Here is a 21463-nt window from a genome sequence, read left to right as displayed (position 1 = left end):
CCCCGGGTCCCAGGCGCTCCTCTCTGCCCGGGGGCGGGGACGCCGACGCCGACGCCTTCCAGGAGGAGCTGGAAGAGCTGGCGCGGAGGCTGCGGGCGCCGCTGCGGCTGGAGCCCGGGCAGGAACAGCAGCTGCTGGGGCGACTGGAGGAAGAGTTTTTGGCCAACACGCGGCTGATGGAGCTGGGGGATGGGGAGCCCTCGCCCCCCGCCCGCCCCGCGCACGGGACGTTGGAGCCCGGCAGCGGGGCGGCCGCCGACTCGGCCTACTGCTCCTCCTCGTCCTCCTCGTCCTCCCTCAACGTCCTCGGCAACAAGCACGGCGGCCCGCTCGATGACAGCCGCCGCAATGGGGGTCCCCCGGCCGCCCCCCACCCCCAGGAGCGCTGCGGCCGCCCCTCCAGCTCCTCGGACGAGAGCGGCTGCGTGCCGGCCTCTGGTGCCGAGTCCGACCCCGAGTGGGTGCCGGCGGCGGAAGACGAAGGGCCGGAGACGGCGGCGGTGCCTGGGGTCCCCGCGTCCCCCGCCCTGCGGCCCCGTGCCCGGCCCCGGCTGGACGCGCAGCCCGGCAGGAAGCCCACCCGCATCCCCGCGCCCCGGCCAACCCCCGGCCCCCAGCCCTGGCGGGCGCTGCACCACGTCCTGGCCTCGCTGCTGGAGCCCGGCCGGGCACCACAGGAGGACGAGGGGCTGCAGGAGGACGCCTGGCCGTGAGAGGGACGGGGCGGTGGCTGCAGCCCCCGGCGTGGGATGTGTGGGCGGCGGGATCGGTCCTCGGGGAGGTGGCAGCCGCTGAGCCTCGGTGGCCGTGGGAACGGGCGCTGTCACCGCGGGGCTGGTGGGGGCCGATCCATCCCAGGGGACGGCCTTGGAGTGATCGCAGTGGCGGTGGAAGCGGTGTCAGGCCGTCAGGAACGGGTCTGGGAGCAGCCAGCTCTGCTCAGCTCCTTCTCCGCTCGTCACCTTTTTCCTCCTCCTCCTTCCTGCTCCGCTCGCCTTCCAGTCCCCCTCCTCTCCTCTTCCCCATCTCCCCGCATCTGACAACACCTGGGGGCACACAGCTCCTCACCGTGACCTGTACCCAGGGGGTGTCCCCTGTTCCTCTGCAGCATCCCCCAGCACGGGCTGCCCTGCAGCCCCCGGTGCCAGCAAAGCCCAGCAGAGCTGAGCCCGCCTGCGCATGGAGATCTGTCCACGGAGCCTGGGCAGCAGCTGCAGGTGCTGGGGATGGGGCCTGCCCCTGGGCCATCGGGGTTCCTGTGAAGCATCCCAGGTGGGGATCCTGCATCCCCAGGGCGGTGCCCGTGGCTCAGGGTTGCCTGGGAGCACTTCCCCCTTGTCCTATCCCGGGTCCTTCCCAGCGCGTTGTGGGGCCCACAGGGATCGAGCTCTTCTCCTCCCTGCGGGGTTCCCATGAGGAAAGCGGCAGCAGCACGGCAGCTGGGGATGCCGGTGGTATGCTGGGCTCCATCGGAAGAGGGGTGGCCAGCAGGACCAGCAGGGGATGGTCCCTCTCTGCTCTGCCCTCGTGAGGCCCCATCTGGAGCACTGTGTCCAGGTCTGGGGCCCCCAGTACAGGAGAGATGTGGAGCTGCTGGAGAGGGTCCAGAGGAGGCCACCGAGATGAGCAGAGGGCTGGAGCACCTCCCCTATGAAGACAGGCTGAGGGAGCCGGGCTTGTTCAGCCTGGAGAAGAGAAGGCTGCAGGGAGACCTCATTGCAGCCTTCCAGTATAGAGAAGATTACAAGCAGGAGAGGAATCAACCTTCTACTTGGGTAGACAGTGATAGGAGAAGGGGGAATTAAGCTCAAGGAGGGAAGGTTTAGACTGGATGTCAGGGGGAAGTTTTCACAAGGAGAGTGGTGCGGTGCTGGAACAGGCTGCCCAGAGAGGCTGTGGGTGCCCATCCCTGGAGGTGTTCAGGACCAGGTTGGATGGGGCCCTGGGCAGCCTGGTCTGGTATTAGATCTGGAGGTTGGCGGCCCTGCCTGTGGCAGGGGGGTGGAACTTGGTGATCCTTGGGGTCCCTTCCAACCCAAGCCATTCCATGATTCCACGATGTGGTGTAATGTATGTAAGCTGAAGGTCTTTTGTTCCAAGGATGCGTGGTTAGGGTGGAGGTCCCCCCTCCCGCACCCAACATTGTAAATAAAGAATGCCAACTCGCTAACGCCGCATCAGAGTTAATGAGTTTATTCCTGACTTTGGGACGGTGGGAGAAAGCAGCAGGGATAGGGCAGCCCCAAAGCCTGGGCTCCCTGTGGGCACAAGGACGCGCAGCTGGCACCCAGTGTCCACCAGAACCCCCGCTCCATTTCTGCAGATTTCCACCTTTCCTCTTCCTCCTCACCCCACTCTTTCCTCCAAAAAGCACTCTGCCCTCCACAGCCCGCGTGGTCCTTGCCCACTTATCTCAGCAATAACAAGGGCACGGCCCCCCAGGAAGCTCACAGCGTCGTGCTTCCTCCCAGCCCACCCCTGACCCCCAGCACAGGACGCTGGCTCTGTGGGCAAATGTCACCTTTATTCCAGGCTGGCTTAAAACAAGTGAACATAGAATATATTTATATTTTATATATTTTTTTAAGGTATTTCATGATGGGGTCTGAAAACTTGAACCGGACGCTTCTATTGACGAGTGATGGATGGCTTTATTTTGGGGCAGGGTGGACAATGTATGTCACCACCAGGAAAGGGGGAAGGGCCCCTCCGACTAAGAAGGGGGAAGGGAGGGAGCTGCTTTGGGGCCTTGGGGTAAGTCCGTGCTGGTACCCCCTGCAAAGAGGAAGAGCCCCACAGGGGAGGGGAAAAGCCCTTTTTGTACAGGGCACATGGGTAAAGATTTGAATTCGAGGCCTTGAGAGCATCGGGAGCATCAGCCATGTGGGGGGGACCTTCTCTGTGACGGAGCCCAAGCTCTCGGGGCCCCAGCCAGCCCCCATCAGGCTCTGAGCCAGCCCAGGGAGGGGACCCCCAGCACGAGGAGCAATGGATCCAGATCCCCCAGGGGGGACAGGAGGAAGCAGAGCTGGGGAGGGAGCAGGGACACAACTGGGCTCCCTCCCGGAACAGCCAACGGGGAGGACAGAGCACAGTCACCTAGGGGCTGGAACATGGGGCTGGGACAGCCCCATCCTCCTCCTCCACCCTCCTGGGAAGTGACGGCTCCGTGCTCAGGGTAGAAAGAGAGGGAACATGCAGGCAGCTCCTGCCCCACCATCAGTTCTTCAGGATGGCATCGTAGGCCTGGTAGATGTACTGGGAGACCTCGGGCGCCCGGCATTTTAGCGACAGCTGGGGAAGAGAGGAAACACAACTGTGGCACCGAGGGCTGCAGCGTGCGGCCATGCCCCATCATCACACACAGCCGTAGTGCATGGGATGGACCCGAGGGCTCAACACGAGGAGAAGACATCAAGCCACTCCCAATGCCCTCCCCTGCCCCGCAGCAACATTCACATGCAGGGAAGCAGGCGTGCACCTTGGCTCAGGCTTTCACCCGCTGCCTGCGACTCCACTGGGCATTTCCCCAAAGACATCTCCTAACCCTGCCCTTGTTCCAAAGTTATGTTTGTAATATCTCAATGCTCTCAGCTCCTAGAGTTCAGGCCAGCAGGGCACAGCTGAGCATATGTGCCCGGGACAAGGACCTGCAGCTATCCTCATCCCCAGTGGATCCACAGTGGGGCAGGGCTGATGGAAATGCTCTGACCCCGCCAGACCATCAGGGAAGGGAAAAGCAGCCAGGCACAGCCCAAAAAGCAAGGGTAGAAACCATTCTGCTAACCTCCAAATCCTGCAACAGTGGGGCAGGCAGCAGTGGGCAGGCGGGCAGCAAGGGAGACACAGAGAGATGAGTCAGCACCAGAGCTCATCCCAACCATCCCAAAGAGAAAGGCTGTGAGGAGGTGGGGAAGGGGACAGGGACAAAGCCCCAGCGCCGTGGGTTATTTGGGGGGGTGACTGGGCAGCCAGAACCTTGCCCCTTCCTTCAGCGACATTGCTAAGGTGGTGGCTGCCTCCCTGCTGCTGCAACCCCATGGAGGGCACTTTGAAGGACACGGGGGTACACCAAGCAAGAGGCAGCAGGGACCGGGCCGTACCGTGAAGCTGGGGTTGCTGGGCTGGATGCGGAGCTCCGCCAACACCCAGATGCCATTGGTGAGCTTCAGAGACTGGTAGAGCATGTCCTGGCCTTCCACATTCCTCTTGGCGATGGTGAAGATGTTGCTGCCTTGGAGCTTGCTGCTGACACCATCTGGGCAGGCAGAGGAAGAGCTCAGCACCAGCTCCTGCTGGACCCAGCCCTGCTTCTGCCCCATTTTCCCTGTCGCATCTCTTAGAGGGCCATGTTTCTACAACCAGAGAAGCACGTTCCTGCCTAGAGATAGGGGGCTTCGGGGAAGGACAGGAGGATCCAGATCCATGTGAAGGTGATGAGGTTGGGGCTTCCCAGTCCTAGCTCAGCCCAGCACTGCCTGAACACAGGGCATCAAATCACCTCTCATTCGGAGGCCAGCAGTCCCCAGGATGCTGTGACTGTCTCTGTTACCATTGGGCAGGAATAAGGGGAGCTCCCAGCTGGCCACCAAGTCCAGCTCTGAGGATGTGCTCATGAAGGGTTTGGACACACCTGCATTGAGGGAACAGTCCTTGATCTGGAACTGGGCCTCATTTTCGTTGGGAATGTCCTTCCAGGTGGCGAGGAACATCTGCCGCTCTGCAGCCAGAACAAAGCAAGGCACTGAAGTGACAGCAGGATCCAACCCCTCCAACCCCCAACACAGAGGCCATGCTGTGGTGGTGCTGGGGTTGAGACATCATCGCAGCACCCCTCCAGTAGCCAACCAAGATCTGCCTCACTCAGTTGCTCACTTTTGGAGTCAGTAAGCTCAGCTGCCTTGGGGAAGAGGCTGGGGAGTGCCAGAGACTGGAGAGCAAAAGCTCCCAAAGGCAGCAAGAGGTCAGAAGGTGGCCCAAGTCACCCTGGGTACCACAGTGTGGTGATGCTGACACAGCCATGCTCCAGAATCTCACGGGTTTCTCACTCCCCAGGGCTCCCAGCTCCAACCCCAGGGCTGGGAATGCAGCTGGGAGGACTTTAAGGAATCAGACGGCACCCATGCTCCAACTCACCCATCTTCCCATCCTCCACAAAGAGGATGTGCAGAGGGTAGAGGGTGCTGAAGTAGAAGACGTCAATGTTGTTCTTCACCGCAACCTGGGATGGAAGGAAGGAGATTGGGATGTCAGCGTGCAGAGGGGGCACCTGGATCCCAATGCAAGCCCCCCAGGCAAGCGTGGGTGCTCTCACCTGCAGGTTGTTGAGGGGATCCATCTTCATGACAGAGCCCACCGTGTTCAGTGGGAGGGAGATCTCCACCGACTGGTTGGGGGCAAGGGGTGCGTGCACCTGGAGAGGGGCAGCAGGGGCCAGGCCAAAGCTGGGAGGACACATGGCATCGGGTCAGGGCTGTTATCCCACTGCTATCCCTACCCCTACCACCAGCTCTGGGACCTCCAGGAACCCCAGGAATAGCCTCATCTACCTGCACCATCATTTCCTCCAGTCACTAAAAGAGTCCAACTAAACCCTGCCCATGCTGGGGCAAGCAGAGGTAGCCCCCAAATCTGACATCTTTCTCCTCCAGATCTCCACTCATTTTTAGCGTTTGTGTACCACCTCATTAGGAGCATCTCTTTTTTGTGCTCCTCTGCATTCACCAGGACAAACAAGAGGACATCCATGCCTGGGGAGGTGGTCATGCCCCAGGAAACAGCCTCCTCAGTCAACTTCTCAGAGGCTTTGGGTTGATGTCCATCACCATTGGAGCCATCAGGGAGAGAAGGATCATCACGTGAGGCTGTTCCCTGGCAGATGTCACCACAGCCCTGTCCACTCACCCTTCTCTGAGCTGAGGAGGTGACACCCAGCATTTTCACCAGCCCATGCCACCACAGCCCAGAAGACACCTCACCTGTTGCGGTTGAACTGGATTGCAAAGTCAGACATGACCTGCAGGGCCTTGTTGGTCAGCACCAGGTCCATGCAGATGGAGCCCACCTGCCGGCTGAAGGTGCCAGAGATCTCCAGCCCCTTGGCCTTCATGGCAGGGAGCCACACCTGGGTGGAGAGACAAAATCCACAGGGCTTTACCCAAAGCAGACGCTTTGGAGCCTGCTCTCAGCCCAAGGCAGCAGGCACACGGCACCAGAGTGCTGCTGTCCCACTCACCGTCTTGGGCGCCACGTAGGACCCCGACAGAGTGCCCACTCCCCCGGTGAGGTCAAAGAGGTCCCCCAGCCCACTGCCGAGGGGTGCTCCCATACCAGTCGGCGCTGTGGGGCCGGGCGCTGTGAAGCCACCACCGCCACCCATCTGCAGGGACAAGGGAGCGTCAGGGTCACTGTGGCAAGGAGGAGGGGAGAAGAGGAGGAGGAGGAGGAGGAAGAGGCAAGGGGTGCAAGGGCACTCACAGCGGGGCTGCCTCCCACATCACTGCGCAGCTGCAAGAGACAAGAGACTGCTGTTGGTGCAAAGGGAGCTTCCGAAAAGCATCGGCACAAGCGAGGGCTTGGGGTCACCGGGGTGCTCCCAGCCACACAGAGGGGGCAGGTGCTCCTCGACATGGGTATGTGGTTTAGTGGTGGGACTCAGTAGATGCAGTTATGGTTGGGTTTGGTGGTTTGAGGGTCTGTTCCAACCGCAGTGATTCTATTTTAGCCAAGCAGAGCTGAGCTCAAACCTCAGCTGAGCTCCCTATGCACACCAGGAACCAGAGAGGTGAAGGCTGAGTGGTTTGGGGCATGGCTGGCTGTCACCAGAGAGACAGGGGGTCTGTGGAGGTGGGCATGGGCACTGCAGGGGCAAGGGGCTAAGAAAAGGTCTGATCCATACCCCTTCCGACTCGTCCCCCATCTCCAAGCAGAAGCAGGCAAGGCAGAGAGGAGAGCCAGGCACATGCAGAGAGAAGTCAGGAGAGAAGAGACAAAAAGAGAGAGAAAAGAAAGGCAGGAGGGAACAGATTAGTCCCACCACATCTCCTCCTCCTCCCCACAGGTTTGGGTATTCTGGGGTTAGCAGAGCATATCCCCAAGTCATGCAGCTGCTTGGGGTTGAGTGGGGACTCAGAAGAGGAGACCCCACCACAGCAGGTCCATGGGGGTACCCACAGCAGAGAGACTGCAGGGAACTTGTGTGCAGGAAGGGGAAGAAAAAACACTGAGGAGCTCTGCTCCAGCCATCTGGCAGGGATGAGCTTAATTAGCACCCTTCTCATCACAAGCTAGAGAAGGAACAGATTAGCCCAGATGTCCCCAGGCAGACAGCTCCAAGCCAGAGCCCACCCACCCACAACCAAACCCCAGCACAGCAACCCACCAGGCTATCCAGGCCCCCTCCCAGGAGGTCCACAGCTCCCATCTGCACAGAAGAGGCAGCCAGGGGGGGCCCGCTGACTGGGGGGCCCAGGTCCAGGTTCAGCAGGTCACCCAGCAGGTCGCCTTGCGCGGGGATGACAGCTGGCTGCTCCGCTGCCTGCCCAGCCGAGGGGGCTGCCTCGGGGCTCTCGGCACTCTCACTCCTGGGGCAAAGGAGAAGGGAGAGGCGTGAAATGCTGGAAGACTCCAGGTAAGCCACTGGGTCCTGGAACCCCACAGCTGAGGGGCACTCAGCTGGACTTCACCATGAAACATCCCATTCCAATAGGGCTCCTCCTCAATGCCACCTTTCAGATTCACCTTCTACTTACACCTGAGATCTCCAGCCCTGGAAGGACAGTATGGAGCCCATCCCGCCCCTGCTTGGAGATGCTCCTCCAGGGGACCGTCCCCTTGGGGACGCTCAGCTCACCGGGTCACGCTGTGACCATGGTGGTGACAGTTAGCCCAGCTCCACGTCCATCTCCATTGCATGCACCCCGCTCTGGCTGCCCTGGAACCCCACGGGGACATCCCTACAGGCAGTGGGGACAGCTGGCAACAAGGAACACTCACGAGCCTGTTCGCGGGGGCAAGCTCTTGTGCACAACCCCTCTGCTCCCCTCCACGAAGGCGCTGGGCGGCTTGTGATAGACAGAGGCCAGCGTCCCGATGTAGCAGATGAGCTCGTCCAGCAGCGTGGGCTCGATCAGGTCTGTCTCCTCCGAGATGAGCGGCTTCTCCGCCAGCACCACCTCCTTGGCAGCCACGGGGTCAGTGGACAGCAGGCGCCAGTAGATGTAACCACGGTCCCGCAGGTCAGGGTTGTCAGAGTCCTTTGGGAAGCATGGGGTAAGTGGCAAAGCCATGAAGCAGGGGAAGCTGTAGAACATCCCACAGCCACAACCACCTCGGCCCCATCTAAGTCTTGCTGCGGTATGAGAGTGGATAAGTTACAGCTGTGCTGCATCCTGCTACATTGGTTGGACTCGATGACTCTACACAGCTCTTTCCCAACCTGCATGGATAACTGTGCTCTGCTACACTAACACCACGAGGAAGCAGCACGTCCTACAGGACGTGGTGTCCTCATTCTCCAGGACTCTAGCAGCAAGCTTCCCCAGATTTAAGCTATTATCCACCTCTGGCCACAGGCACCGTGCCATCACGACCTGCTGCTGCTCAGGGAGGCTCAGCAGGGATGGTGGGACGTTCTGCTGGGCACAGGAGTGGGCACCCACCTGTGTGGCCAGGCTCAGCACCTGCTGCACCAGCTCCTGGGTCTCGGTGGGCTTCTTCAGGAAGAGCTTCACGATGGCTGTCAGCAGCTGCAGCTGGACCTGCGGGCACCAGAGTGAGATCAGGGAGAGACACACAGAGGAAGAACGCGAGTTCTCCCCACACACAGTGCTGGGATGGGATTTTGCAGAGCAGGTGGAAGGAGATTTCCATGGGTGAAACCACCAGCCCCAGCTAAAGGCCAGCCTAAAGCAGCTGGGACCAAGCCCAGGACTTTTCCACCTCCAAAGGGCTGATCCTGTGCCAGCACCGGGTGAGGAACTGATCCCTTCAAGCCTTGAGGAAGGGAAGGTGCCTGGGTGGCATTTCGCAGAGGATGCTTTGCATCCAGGAGGACAGTGCCAGGATCTCGCAGTGGTGGCAGCTCTGTGACACCGGCACCACCCCCAGCCCCACCTCCACACCCCCAGCCCCCTGCACCTGGGTGCTCTCATCGTGGAAGCCCTCCAGGAAGCTCTCCAGCAGCTCATCAGCATTGTCAATGCGCTCAGCGTACTCGCCCACGATCCAGATCATGGCAGCCCGTGCCTCAGGCTCATCCAGGGAGTCCAGGTTCTCGCACAGGGTGGCAATGACGCTCTCATACCTGTCAGAATGAGGACATCACCAAAAAGCCCCGGCTCTGCTCTCTAACGTCACCCCATCACCCATAGCAGGGCTGTTCCTGCTGTTCACAGAAAGTTCCTATTTTCCTAATGGAAGACTCCAAGCAAGCAAAGGGGAGCATAAACAATGCATCACCATCTAAAAATGGTTCTGTTTGACTCCTGGGAAGTCCACAAAGTGTAAAACATTGAAACGGGCACGCTCGGTTGCACCCGAGCTGCTTTCAGTACAGCTCTGCTTTCAGGACGTGTGAGGAATTTTAATTATCTGTGCTGAGAGAGTTTGGGTAACTGGAAGAAAGATGGGAGGATTTACATAAATCTCTCTTTTCAGAATGACTTCTGCAGAAAGCAAGGATAGAGCACACCGCTGCTTCTATATCCAGACTCAAAAGACGCTGCATGCAGCACAGGGATGTTTGCTGAGCAAAACACCCTTTTCATTTGCACTGTGACACCCCCCATGCCAGCATCGCTTGTCTGCTCTCCATCCTCTCTCCATTCCCAAATAATTGTGCAGATTTCTAATTTACTAATTACTATCACTACTCCACCTCCACCCCAGCCACCCAAGTCTGTGCTTGCCAGCATGGGGAGCACAGGAGGCAGCCAGCCCAGCCTGCCCCTCTCCCCACGTACTTGTTGGGGTACTTGCGGAAGATGTCCTTAATGACGACGATGGCCTCCTGCACCACGTAGTTGACCTTGGTCTGGATGAGGTCCAGCAGGGTGCTGACACAGCGCTCTGCTGATTGCTGTTGGGGGGACTCAGTTAGGGATGCCTTCACACCCCCATCCAACAACACTGTCACACTCCCCTACCCCAACCCAGAGAAGAAGAGGATGCACATGTGTTGTCTCCCCTTTGCGCATCCCACATCCTACATCTGCTCCAACAACAGATGGCAAGAGGATGGAACACGTTCCCCGTGGCCAAAGGAACAGCCCTGGGCCATTCCCATCTCCTGGGAGATCATCCCTGGGATGCAGCGGCCTCCAGCTGATCCATCACAGGCTGAAGAGCAACGCGTGCTTAACCATGACCACCAGCAGAACTCTAAGTGAGTGGGGATGGCACAACAATGCTGCCCTGTCCCTCTCCACACCAGTCTCACCTCCACCTTGATGGCGCAGCGGCCGATGGCTCGGACTGCCTTCCTCACAAAGTCCACGTCCACCTCCGTGGCATATTCCTTCAGCTCAGCCAGCACCTGACGTGGGGACAAGGTGGTGAGCACGTGGTGGCTGGGACAGACACCAACCCACAGAACCCCCGATGCAACATCCCAAATCCCAGCTGGCTGCCAAACTGCGGCCAGATCAAGAATTTAACCTGGCAGCCACAGCCCTGGTGGTACTGAAGCATGGGACAGGCAGGAAGGAAGCACTGACAGGGACAGCCAAGCCCTCTGTGCCCACCCAGACCCCAACCTGTGCAATGTTGGCTTGGGAAGCCAGGCGGATCATGATGTCCAACTTCTCCAGCTTGACGTAGATGGGGTCATTGTACTTGACAAAGAACACCTTCATCTCATGCTTCAGGATTTCGGGTCTGGGGGACAAGGAGAGGCAGCGGTTAAGAGACCTGGCCAAGGCGAGCAGAGCTTGGAGTTGCTCCCTGGCCATAAGCAGAAGAAGGTCTGGGGGCTGCTCAGCTCTAGGGAGTCCAAGATGCTGTGATATGCCCCCCAAGAACTCTGGCCCTGGACTCCCTTTTGCTGATACACAGGGAACACAGACCAACCTTGCCGCAAACAATGACCAGATGCAAGGCAACAGGGCACGCTGGCCTTGGCAAGGTTGGATTGGACATCCTGAGGAAGCAGGGAAGCCAGCCCAGAGCCCAGGGCCAAACTGGACCTTCCTCACCAGAACAGCCTCTAAAAGCTGGGAAGGGGACAGGCCAGGTCCCCAAGGAGCCAATCTGCTTTCCACATTCCTGCTCGCAGGGACACTAATTACTTTCCACTTCTCCCAGAAGTTGCTGCTATTTTTAATAGGCAATAAAGGCGATACCAGTGGGGCAAGGGATCAGCTGACTGCAGCTCTCCAGCTGGCCCTTGCTGCCCTGCACACACACAAGGGGCCTCGGGCACCTCCTGCCCTCCAGTAGTAGCAATAGATCAGCCAAAGGACAAGAGGACTTTCAGGACTTGCCTGTCTGATAAGGGCAGCTACAAAGAAACAAGCCATTCTCATGAAAATCCCTCACTAGGCTAAGATAATTAAACCAGTGCCTCAGCTTTCAGTCTTTCCATCCCTTGCTCCCCAAAATAAGCAATAAATTGAGTCCCATCCCGTCACCTCAGCTGATGCTCTGTGCCCAGCCCTTGGATTTCAGCGATGAGAAAGACCAAACCCCTATGATGGATTGTGCCAGCAAAGCCTGGACACTATTACAGCCATCAGAAGGCCCAGCACCTGTAGGCAGGAGGACACTCACCTCTTCTGCACGATGAGGTTGATGTTGCGCAGAGCCACATACTGCAGCTCGGGCTCAGCAGACAGCAGGGTGACGAGCGGCGGGGCCAGCTTCTTCAGCAGCGTACCGTAGTAATCCAGGTCCTTGGACAGCATCTCCATGAACTTCATCAGCACCTTCACCGCCGAGAGCACCACTGCAGAGTTGGCGTGGGACAGCCGGGGCGTCACCCGCTCGCAGATGCTGGAGGGGTTGAGAGCGAAGGGAAAGGAAACAGTCAGAGCCAGGCATCCTACTGAGAACACCAAAGAATGAGGTGCTGGCAGAGTTTGTGGCAAGGCAGGCAACCAGCACTTAAGATTTCCCCAAAATGATGTGCAGCTGGCTCTTAAAGGCTCCTGATAATGGTTATTTCCCAGCAGGGCCCTATCTGCAGTCAGATCTCCATAGTGCCCAGCCTGCTCTCCCTTGAAGCACAGTAAGATCATGTTTGGAGAAGTCTGATCCTCGTGCCAGCATGGGGACAGCACTCACTAAGGGACTGTGGAAGTCCCCAGGCACAGCGCTATGCTGATGTCAGCTGTTCCTCCCCCCACAGCAGGAAGCCAAGGGTGGGGAGCAGCACAGACGGAAGCGTGAAAGCAATTCTTGGAGAACAGGCAGCATCAGCCCCATCCAGCCATCGCCCTGCTGCCCCTGTGCCCTGCCCCCACCTCCCTCACCTCTGGGCCTCCCGGTCATCCTTGGGCATGTAGTTGGCCAGGCAGTCCAGGATGAAGATCTGTCCCCACTCGGTGCACTCGTTCAGGGCAGTGAGCAGCTTGTTGATGGACTGGGGGTTGAGGTCCAGCAGGTTACTGCTCGGGTGCGACTCCGCGATCTCCGACAGCGCTGCTACCGCGTTAGCCACTACCTGCCAGAGGGGATGGGACACGTGTGATGGGACAGCAAGCACGACAGGATGGCAGTCGTGGTTCTGGAGGAAAGCTGCTGCAAGCGGATGAGCTGCATCCTCAGCGTGGGGCCCTCGCTCTGACATCTGGGCACCAGCTTCTCCCCCACACCAGCTGATGTGCAGATGAGCTATCATCCCCACCACCCACACTGTGCCTCTTCCCTCATCGTTGCTCAGAAATTTGGGTGGGCAAATCTCATAGCCCTGTGTCCTTCCTGTCTCTCCCTGCAGCCACCCTAGGCAGGAAATAAAGCAGATCAGAGCTGAGGGCCACCATCACGTCACTCCAAGCTGCCGTGAGAAGCCAGACACGCAGCATCACAGCATTCCCAACCAGAATGTTCCCATTTGATGCCTTTCCTGCTCCCCATAGGAAGCAGAAGCTAACAACACATGGGGATTAATGAAACCTCACATCTAAAAGCAGACAGGATACAGTTGCTGGACAGGAAAAGCAAGCCCAGGGACAGTTGTCCATAAAAGTGATCTGACAAGCACCAAAAGGCATCAAGAAATGAAGGGGAACATGGGAGCAAGGATATAGGGATGCAGGAACGAGGGAGGGCATCTGCTACACCAGATGGGGAAAGCAAGATCTGATCACCATGGGGTTGGAGTCTGAGATGAGGTCCTTGAGAGTGTCCAGGAAGCCCTGGTCCTCCACCAGCTGGGCATTGATGTCATGGAGCTTGGCCACGCAGACAGCCGCCGTCTTGCGCACGTATGGGTCCTCATCCTTCAGGCACTTGCGCAGGGGCTCACAGAGATACTCCGTTATCTTGTCCACGCGGATGCAGCCCATGGTCCGCACGGCCAGGGCACGGATCAGTGGGTTTGGGTCCTCACAGTCCTGCAGGGCCAGAGGGGACAGTGAGAGCTCCAGCCCCTGCAGCCACAGCCATCAGCAGCAGCTTCAGGACTTCGACTTCCCCTCATGTTCCTGAAGCCTTGAGGTTTTAGCATTCAGCTCTCAAGTGAAGTGAGTGCATCCCATGGAACGAGTTCGGTCTCGTTCTATAATCTGGAGTGCACTGAATTCTGTCAGCTCTTGTTCCAAACACGCCCCGGATCCAGGTGTCTGCCCAGCTTAAAACAGAGACAAAATCCACCCAGCACCCCACACAACAGCCACCCAACCTGGGGAATGCACCCATAACAATTATTGTTGTTTGTTTTTTTTCTTAAAAACACCAAAACTTCCGGGAAAGCCTTTCCACAAAAGGATTTGGTGACCCAGTGGCTTCCAGTGAACACACCCTCCAGCTCCTGACCCCAAGAAAAAGACCACTTTCTCTGCAGCAAGCTTAGTGAAGGGCATCTCCAACACAGGAGCCACCACCACCAAAAAAACACCTTTTTTCTCCTGCACTATGGGGCAAATTTGCTCTCTTATCCCATGCGAGGGGAGCCCTGATCTGTTCAGGGAGAGCTCTGGGCACCTGCCTGCCCTCCCTTTGGTGGCAGGGGCCGGAGCGCTGCCCCACAGCCCCTTGCCCTCACCTTCACAAAGGTGTTGACGGCCATGATGGCCATGTCGGGCTGGCTCTTGGCGTAGTTCATCAGGTAGAGGTAGACCAGCTTCTTCAGCTCCAGGTTGTCCGTCTGCATGCAGTTCACCACATCCGGGAAGAGAGCGCTGAAACGTGAAGCGCCACAGATCTCAGGGCAAGTGACTGGGACTGGGGTGTTAACACAGACATGATGCCACGCAGGCACGTGCCCCTCTTGTCCTGGGAGAGCCATCAAACCCCATTTAGCTTGGTCTTGGAATGGGGCACCCAGGGCCAGGGTCTCACCACCCTCTGAGTACAGAATTTCCACCTAACACCTAACCTAAGTTTCCCCTCTCTTAGTTTAAAACCATTCCCACTTCTCCTATCACTATTAGAGTGTGTAAAAAGTCACTCTCCACCTTTTTTATAAGTTCCCCTTAAGTACTGACAGGCTGTAATGAGGTCTTCTTGGAGCCTTTCTCTTCCCTAGACTGGGCTGGCAATCTAGAAGTTATCTGCCATCCCAGTAAACTCCATGACCCCACTCTAGGATCCTAAAACCAGCCTGTGCTTGCCAGCTCACATCCAGGCCCAAGGAGCCCATTTTGCTGGGTCTGAAGCACAGCCCCTGGGCAAAAGCAGCTTTGTGAGTCTGCAAGGCACAGAACTAAGGAAAAAAAAAGGGCTGACAGAGTGACTTGATCCTTCCTGAGCCTGCACTGCAGTCCACGGGACAGGAGGATGGACACACCTGACGTCCTTGCCAACAGTCATGGAGGCGATCACCTTCTTCACTGCCTCCTTCTTCTTCTCCTTCTTGTCGCTGTTCAGCTCTGCCTTCAGCTCGAAGATCTCCCCTGTGGGAAAGGGGCTGTGTGAGCAGGGAGGTCCTAAGCAGGACCAACCCGGTGGGGCTGGGGGCCGCCGAGTTCCCTTCCCCACGCGGTCTGGGTGGAAAATCCCCACTCCCAGGATCATGGGATCACAGAGTGCCCCGAGCTGGACGGGACCCCCAGGGATCACTGAGCCCAACCCGGCCCCACGCAGCATCACCCGACCCCTGCGTGTGAGAGCAGGGTCCCAGCCGTGCCCACAGCCCTGGGAGGGCAGCACCCCTTTCCCTCACCCCGCCCAGCTCCGTGCCACCCCCTGGGCCCCACAGCAGCCCCCCCCCCCCTCACCCTTCTTGGTGGTGGTGAAGTACTTGGAGTCCGTCATGGTGCCGCCGCGTACCCTGGCAGGAGAGGCAGTGGAACCAGTAACCAAACGCGGCTTTACGCCCCGTAAAACCCCTCGGTTCCTCACCCTCCCCCCCGCAGCTCCCTGTGGAGCCGCCGGGGCCGGGCAAGGCCCGGGGCAATGTCCGCGGTGGAAGCGCGGAGAGGCCCGCACACAGCCGCTCGCAACGCCGGTTCCGATTGCGGAGCTCCGCTCCCCGCCGTCCCAACCCCGCCGCCCCCGGCCCGTACCTGCCCGCCGCGCCGCCCGCTGCCCCCGGCCCCAGCGGAAGTGAGGAGTGGTGAGCACTTCCGGGGCGGGGCTTTGGGGAGCGCGGGGCGGGGTGGGCGGGGCTAAAGGTGGGGGACGGGAAGGGGCGGGGACGGGAGTGGAGCGCGGACACCGGGTGGGGACACGGGGATGGGGACAGGAGGTGGGAATAGGGTGAGGGCAAGGGATGGGACGTGGGGACATGGAGACGGGGACACGGGATGGGGCTGCGACATGGAACAAGATGGGGAGTGGGGAGTGAGGAGGGGGACGGTTTGGGGCAAGGGACAGGAGATGGGAAATGGTCTGGGGACAGGGGAGGGGGACACGGGGTGGGACAAGGAAAGGGGTGGGGATGGGAAAGGGTGTGGGGATGGGAGATGGGACAGCGGATGGGGATGGGGGACAAGGAGTGGGAACAGGATAGGGCGTGGGGACAGGGGTGGGGCAGGGGACACGATAAGGGGATAGGGGAGATGGGGGGTGGGGTGGGACTTGGGATGGGGGTAGGGGACAGGATAGGGGCACGGGGACAGGAGTCGGGACATGGGGTGCAGGCAGGGGACAGGGATGGGATTCGGGAGGCAGAGGGTGGGGACAGAAGACAGGGGGAGGAGAGGCACTGGGACAAGGGAAGGGACCGGGTTGGGAAGGGGCATGGGAAAGGGGATGGGGACAAACAAGGCACAGGGACACGGGATAGGACAGGAAAGGGGCAGGGGCTGGGACAAGGGATGGGGCAGGGAGTAGGAGCAGAGGCTGGGGGTGCTACGTGGGGAAAATGGGGTGGGGACAGAGCTCAGGGACAGCAGCTGTGACAAGGCAGAGGGCAGGGGGACATGGCACAGGGATGGGGTATGTGGGGCACAGAGATGCGGTGCTGGAGGGCAGGGACATGCACTGTGTCATCCTTCTGAATCCACTGCCCCTGTGTCCCCAGCAGGACTGGGGCCGCCTTGCCGTTCCCAACGCAGTGACAGCTGCATGGTCACTCCAGAGCAGCCCTGCGGGTTTGGCTGGGCTGCAGGGCTGCATCCCGCTGCTGCCCGGCACTGCAGCAGCTCCGTGTGCCAATGCTCAAACCCTCGCCACCATGCAGTGTGGGGGGGAAAAAAAAGAAAAAAAAGGAAAAAAAAAAAAAAGTGATGAGTAGGGTGGATGTGATGCGCAGGACAGCGGGCTGTCAAGGTCAGCGCGCGGGGACCCCACATCCCAGTGTGCAGTGGGGGGGGGGAGGTTCTCCACCATCCCAGCACGCAATGGGGCTGTGGCCCCTCCACCACCACCCCCCCCCCCACCTGGGACCCCCGGCAGGGCGCTGATTGGCTGCGCTGCTGCTGTGCTGATTGGCCAGCTGGCCGTGAGGCCGCATAGATCGGGTGATCCGAGAGTGCTGATTGGCTGAGGGGACGGCAAGGCCTCAGATCCAGCGGTCTGTGGGTGCTGGGTGAGTGGGTGCTCCGTGGGTGCTGACTGCTGGGATCCAAGCGTGCGTGTTGGCTGGGTGCCCATGGGTGCTGGCATTGGGTGCTCTGTGAGTGCAGACATTGGGTGCTCCACGAGTACGGACACTGGGTACGTGTAGATGCCAACACCGGGTGCTCTATGAGTGCTGGCATTGGGGGTTCCATGAGTGCTGGCATTGGGAGCTCTATGGGCACCGACATTGGGTGCTGATGTTGTGTGCTCCATGGGTGCCAGCACTGGGTGCTCAATGGATGCCAACACCAGGTGTTCCATGGACTCCAACAATGGATGCCCCATGTGTCAGTCACCCCAGTCCTAGCAGGAGCAGGGTGACGCTGCACCATGGGCTTCCCTCCTGGTTCCTGGCCCCCTGCCCACCACAGGACAACCCCACGGCACCCCACAGCGCTGCCCAGGGTCCTGTCCCAAAGCCTGGGGGTCTCGTTGCAGCACAGATCCTCCAGCATCAAAGAGCTCTCGACCCCTACCTGCGCTAGGGACGAGGACACATGGAGCCTGTGCCCCCGTGGAGTGGCCCCACTCCCTCCCGTGGGGTCCTCGTTGTCTCCCCGGGCTCCCCGCCCCCACCCCGAGGGCCGGCTCCCGGGTCTCCCCCACACCCTCGGGGCTGCGGCTGCGGCTCGGGGCGGTGCCGCTGCCGGTGCCCGTCCCCATCCCCGTGCCGGCGGCGGGGCGGGGCGGCCCCGACGGCCCCTATAAAGCGGGCGGCGGCGGCAGCGGTGCCGCAGTGAGGGCGGGGGCCACCATGAGCCTGGTGCTGGAGGCGATGCTGGTCCCCCCGGGGGGGCTCCGCAAGGAGCCTTCTCGACTCGCGCCGCGTTCCGCCGCCTCCTCCAGCGGCTTCCACTCGTGGTCGGGACCCCCGGGCCCGGTGGGGCGAGCGCGGGGCGGCGGCGGGGGTAGCGCGGCCGCTTCCTCCACCGAGAGCCTGGACTCGCTGAACGGCGAACCGCGGGCGCGTAACGAGAAGGAGCTGCTGCAGGTCCTCAACGACCGCTTCGCCGGTTACATCGAGAGGGTGCGGGCGCTGGAGCAGCAGAACCGGGCGCTGGCGGCCGAGGCGGCGGCGCTGCGGCAGCAGCAGGCGGGGCGCTCGGCCATGGGCGAGCTGTACGCCCGGGAGCTGCGCGACATGCGGGGGGCCCTGGTGCGCCTGGGGGCCGAGAAGGGGCAGCTGCGGCTGGAGAGGGCCCGCCTGGCCGAGGACGTGGCCGCGCTGCGGGGCAGGCTGGAGGAGGAGGCGCGGCAGCGCGCCGAGCTGGAGGCGGCGGCCCGCGGGCTGGCCCAGCGCTCGGCGCAGGAGGAGAGGGCCCGGGGTCCGCTGGCGGAGCGAGCCCGAGCGCTGCGGGAGGAAGCGGAGCTGCTGCGGAAGCAGCACCAGGCCGAGGTGGGCGCGCTGCTGCGCGGGGCCCGCGCCGAGCTGCCCCCGGAGCCCCCCGCCTCTCTGCGGCCCGGGGTCACCGCCGCGCTGCGCGACCTGCGGGAGCAGCTGGAGGGCACGGCAGCGCGCAGCACGCTGCAGGCCGAGGAATGGTTCCGCGGTGAGTGATAAGCCCGACCCGCTGCATGCTTCGCGGAGGGAAGAGGGAGCCCCTCTTCGTGCTTCGCCCCTGGAGGGGATCCTCGGGCCGGGTGCATGCGGGGCTGCGGATGGACGTTATGGTCGGTCCTCCCCACCCAGGGGTGTATGCTGCACTCCGGGAGGGCGGGAGGGTAACCCCCCCCCGTCCCTTAGCAAGAGCGCTGCACGCACCACCACCTCCGCGGATATTTGGGGGGAGGGCGGCGGGGCCGCTGTCCCAGTGCTGCGGGGGTCCCTCTGGAGTAGGGCCAGGGGCGTTGCAGGGATTGCAGCGGGTGCCGCATCCCCTGCGGGGGGGAACAGGGCGTGTCCCATGCGCTGATGGGAGGGGCACTACGGGGAAGGAAGGGGGGTGGCACCCCGGGGGTCGGCACTCAGGGGTGCGCTGCCATTGCCCCCGGAGCAGCGCCCGGGGAGCGGCGCGGAGGGTTCAGCACCGCGGACAGCGGCAGTTCAGCACCGCGGACAGCGGCAGCGCCGCTCCCGCGATCACCGCGTTCCACGGGCGGGAGGCACTGCGTAACATCCTCCCCGTCCCCTAGAGCCGGTGCGGGGCTCTGCGGCAATCCCCACTTCGTCCTTCCCCCGCCACTGCCCGTCTGGGTGGTGTATCTGGCCAGAGCCCAGCAGGGCGAGGAGGTGTGCTGGGGAGGGCAGCAGCTCTTTAGATGCAAAAGACCGTGGCAGGAGCTGAAGGCGACAGGGAAATGGTTTGCACTGCAAGAAGTCTAGGATGAAGAAAAGCACTGCCCAGCCTGTCCTGCTCAGGTGCCTTCACCTTCCTGTGAATGGACACCCTGCAGGGCTGGCTCTGCAGGGGGCATGCACACAGGGGAGTGGTGGTATTTGCAGTCCCCCAAAAAGGGGAGACTGCAGCCTCCCTCCGTCCCTGCAGCTTTTCTTTTCCCTTGCTGCAGTGAGGCTGGACAAGCTCTCTGAGGTTGCCAAGGTGAACACAGACGCCATGCGCGTGGCTCAGGAGGAGATCTCTGAGTACCGCCGCCAGCTCCAGTCCAAGACCACTGAGCTCGAAACCCTCAAAGGGACACAGGAGTCACTGGAGAGGCAGAGGCAGGACTCAGAGGAACGCCATCATGCAGATGTCCTGTCCTACCAGGTAGCGTGGTGCAGTGGGCAGAGGCCCAATGCTGTCACTTGGTGCAGAGGGAGCATCCAGCTGCCAGGGAAGAGCAGCACTGGGTCTACGGCGCTGCTGATGTCAGCAGCAAATATGTTTGGGGTTTGACTGCAGCAGCCATCCCCCCAGCTCCTGCTGTTCAGACAGCCAGAGCCTGAGGCTACATCCAGGCTGCTGTGTCTGGCACGTGCAATGGAACTGTCCCTTGCATCTGTTGCCCACAACATTGGTCATAAATGCCACTGAATAGTGACCAGGTTTCAGGCCATGCCTTGTGTCGCAGCACTGGGAACAGCAGCTCAGATTTCTGCCACTGTGGTGGCCACAGACTGAAACCCTTTCTCCAGGGGGATGTTCCAACCCCATCAGCCTCGGGTTGGGGTGTGGTGACTGTGGTGGCCAGCAGACCAAGTTGCCTAGAAATGTTGCCCCTGCCTGAGAGAGCCCAGCTGGCAGCGCTGCAGCTCTCCTTGGAGGTGGTGCAAGGCTTGGGGTTTCCCTCAAGGACAAACTGAAAGAGATCCAACACTTCCCTCTTCCCTCCTCTGGAGACCAGAGGACTGCTTTGAGGTGATGTGTGGCACCCTGCATGGTACCAAGTGACTCTGTCTGTTGCAGGAAACCATCCAGCAGCTTGACAACGAGCTGAGGAACACCAAGTGGGAGATGGCAGCTCAGCTCCGCGAGTACCAGGATCTGCTCAATGTCAAAATGGCCCTGGACATTGAAATTGCTGCCTATAGGTATGGGGTTGGCAAAGGGAATGGGGATGTGTGTCTTGGCCATTCCCCAGTATTGGTGTCTCTGAGAACATTCCTTGAGGGCCCTTGCTAACGCCTGGGGTCCTTCTTAGTGAGAAAGTGACACTTCTGTCCTCCAAAACTGGCCTTGCACAGGGATTGTGGAGGGAAGGGTGAGGAAGCCTGCACAGGGCGTAGGAGCAGGAGGGGTGGATGGCATGCATTTGGCAGGGAGGGAGGTGTTGCTGCAGGGTGTGGGTGCAGCTGTTGATGGCCCTGCTCTGGTCTCCTCCTGGCAGAAAGCTCTTGGAAGGAGAGGAGTATCGGATCGAGACTGGCTTTGGGATGGTCTCCTTCCCTGAAGTGGTCCCCAAGGCTCCCAGCATCGCCGCCAACATCAAGGTGAAGGGCGAGGAGAAAATCAAGGTGGTGGAGAAATCTGAGAAGGAGACGGTGATTGTGGAGGAGCAGACAGAGGAAATCCAAGTGACTGAGGAGGTGACCGAGGAGGAGTCTGAGAAGGAAGCTGAAGAGGAGAAAGCTGAAGAAGAGAAGGAAGAGGAGGAAGCTGAACCAGAGGGTGAAGAAGCAGCCAAGTCTCCTGCAAAAGACGAGGCCAAATCCCCAGCTGTAAAATCCCCAGAGAAACCTGAGTCCCCTACAAAGGAAGAGGCCAAGTCCCCAGCCGTCAAGTCCCCAGAAAAGCCCTCAACCCCCTCAAAGGAGGAGGCCAAGTCCCCAGCTAAACCTGCAACCCCCTCAAAAGAGGAGGCCAAGTCCCCAGCTGTCAAGTCCCCAGAGAAACCTGCAACCCCCTCAAAAGAGGAGGCCAAG

General features: G+C 60.5%; 3 protein-coding genes across 6 annotated transcripts in view; 2 read left to right on the top strand and 1 right to left on the bottom strand.

Annotated features, from left to right (window-relative positions):
* Positions 1 to 1600, top strand: part of GAS2L1 (growth arrest specific 2 like 1) — a 6685-nt gene extending 5085 nt beyond the window's left edge. Inside the window, exon 6 of the mRNA XM_021413077.1 lies at positions 14 to 1600. Coding sequence (XP_021268752.1) covers positions 14 to 713 — 700 coding nt within the window. The 3' untranslated portion in view covers positions 714 to 1600. The remainder of the gene's footprint in view (positions 1 to 13) is intronic.
* AP1B1 (adaptor related protein complex 1 beta 1 subunit) lies at positions 2504 to 15754 on the bottom strand. 4 transcript variants are annotated; one of them, XM_021412329.1, is made up of 23 exons: positions 15663 to 15754; positions 15375 to 15427; positions 14945 to 15050; positions 14201 to 14336; positions 13305 to 13550; positions 12468 to 12658; positions 11767 to 11988; positions 10755 to 10875; positions 10439 to 10534; positions 9963 to 10078; positions 9139 to 9304; positions 8661 to 8759; positions 7996 to 8255; positions 7382 to 7583; positions 6478 to 6507; positions 6236 to 6379; positions 5979 to 6124; positions 5315 to 5444; positions 5137 to 5221; positions 4634 to 4720; positions 4104 to 4258; positions 3788 to 3796; positions 2504 to 3294 (listed from the first exon to the last, which is right to left on the bottom strand). In XM_021412329.1, the coding sequence occupies exons 2-23, from the start codon at positions 15409 to 15411 to the stop codon at positions 3220 to 3222; spliced, it is 2859 nt and encodes a 952-aa protein (XP_021268004.1). In that variant the 5' UTR covers positions 15412 to 15427; positions 15663 to 15754; the 3' UTR covers positions 2504 to 3219. The 4 variants fall into 4 exon arrangements, with proteins under 4 accessions (XP_021268004.1, XP_021268006.1, XP_021268007.1 ...); XM_021412331.1 differs by lacking the exon at positions 3788 to 3796; XM_021412332.1 differs by lacking the exon at positions 6478 to 6507.
* NEFH (neurofilament heavy) overlaps positions 17909 to 21463 on the top strand; it is a 5483-nt gene continuing 1928 nt past the window's right edge. The window contains exons 1-4 of the mRNA XM_021412935.1: positions 17909 to 18710; positions 19669 to 19868; positions 20508 to 20632; positions 20929 to 21463. Coding sequence (XP_021268610.1) covers positions 17915 to 18710; positions 19669 to 19868; positions 20508 to 20632; positions 20929 to 21463 — 1656 coding nt within the window. The 5' untranslated portion in view covers positions 17909 to 17914. The remainder of the gene's footprint in view (positions 18711 to 19668; positions 19869 to 20507; positions 20633 to 20928) is intronic.

This window comes from Numida meleagris, chromosome 14, assembly GCF_002078875.1.
Source record: "Numida meleagris isolate 19003 breed g44 Domestic line chromosome 14, NumMel1.0, whole genome shotgun sequence".
In the NCBI taxonomy this organism is placed as follows: domain Eukaryota; kingdom Metazoa; phylum Chordata; class Aves; order Galliformes; family Numididae; genus Numida; species Numida meleagris.
This window is presented reverse-complemented; position numbering and strand designations above follow the sequence as displayed.

Excerpts from the sequence above, each read along its gene's own strand:
- AP1B1 (XM_021412329.1), bottom strand. The coding sequence starts at position 15,411 with ATGACGGACTCCAAGTACTTCACCACCACCAAGAAGG. Across the intron at positions 12,659-13,304 it reads TCTCAGACTCCAACCCCATG|GTAGTGGCTAACGCGGTAGC; the intron begins GTGATCAGATCT and ends CCCCTCTGGCAG. Across the intron at positions 10,079-10,438 it reads GCTGCGCCATCAAGGTGGAG|CAATCAGCAGAGCGCTGTGT; the intron begins GTGAGACTGGTG and ends TCCCCCCAACAG.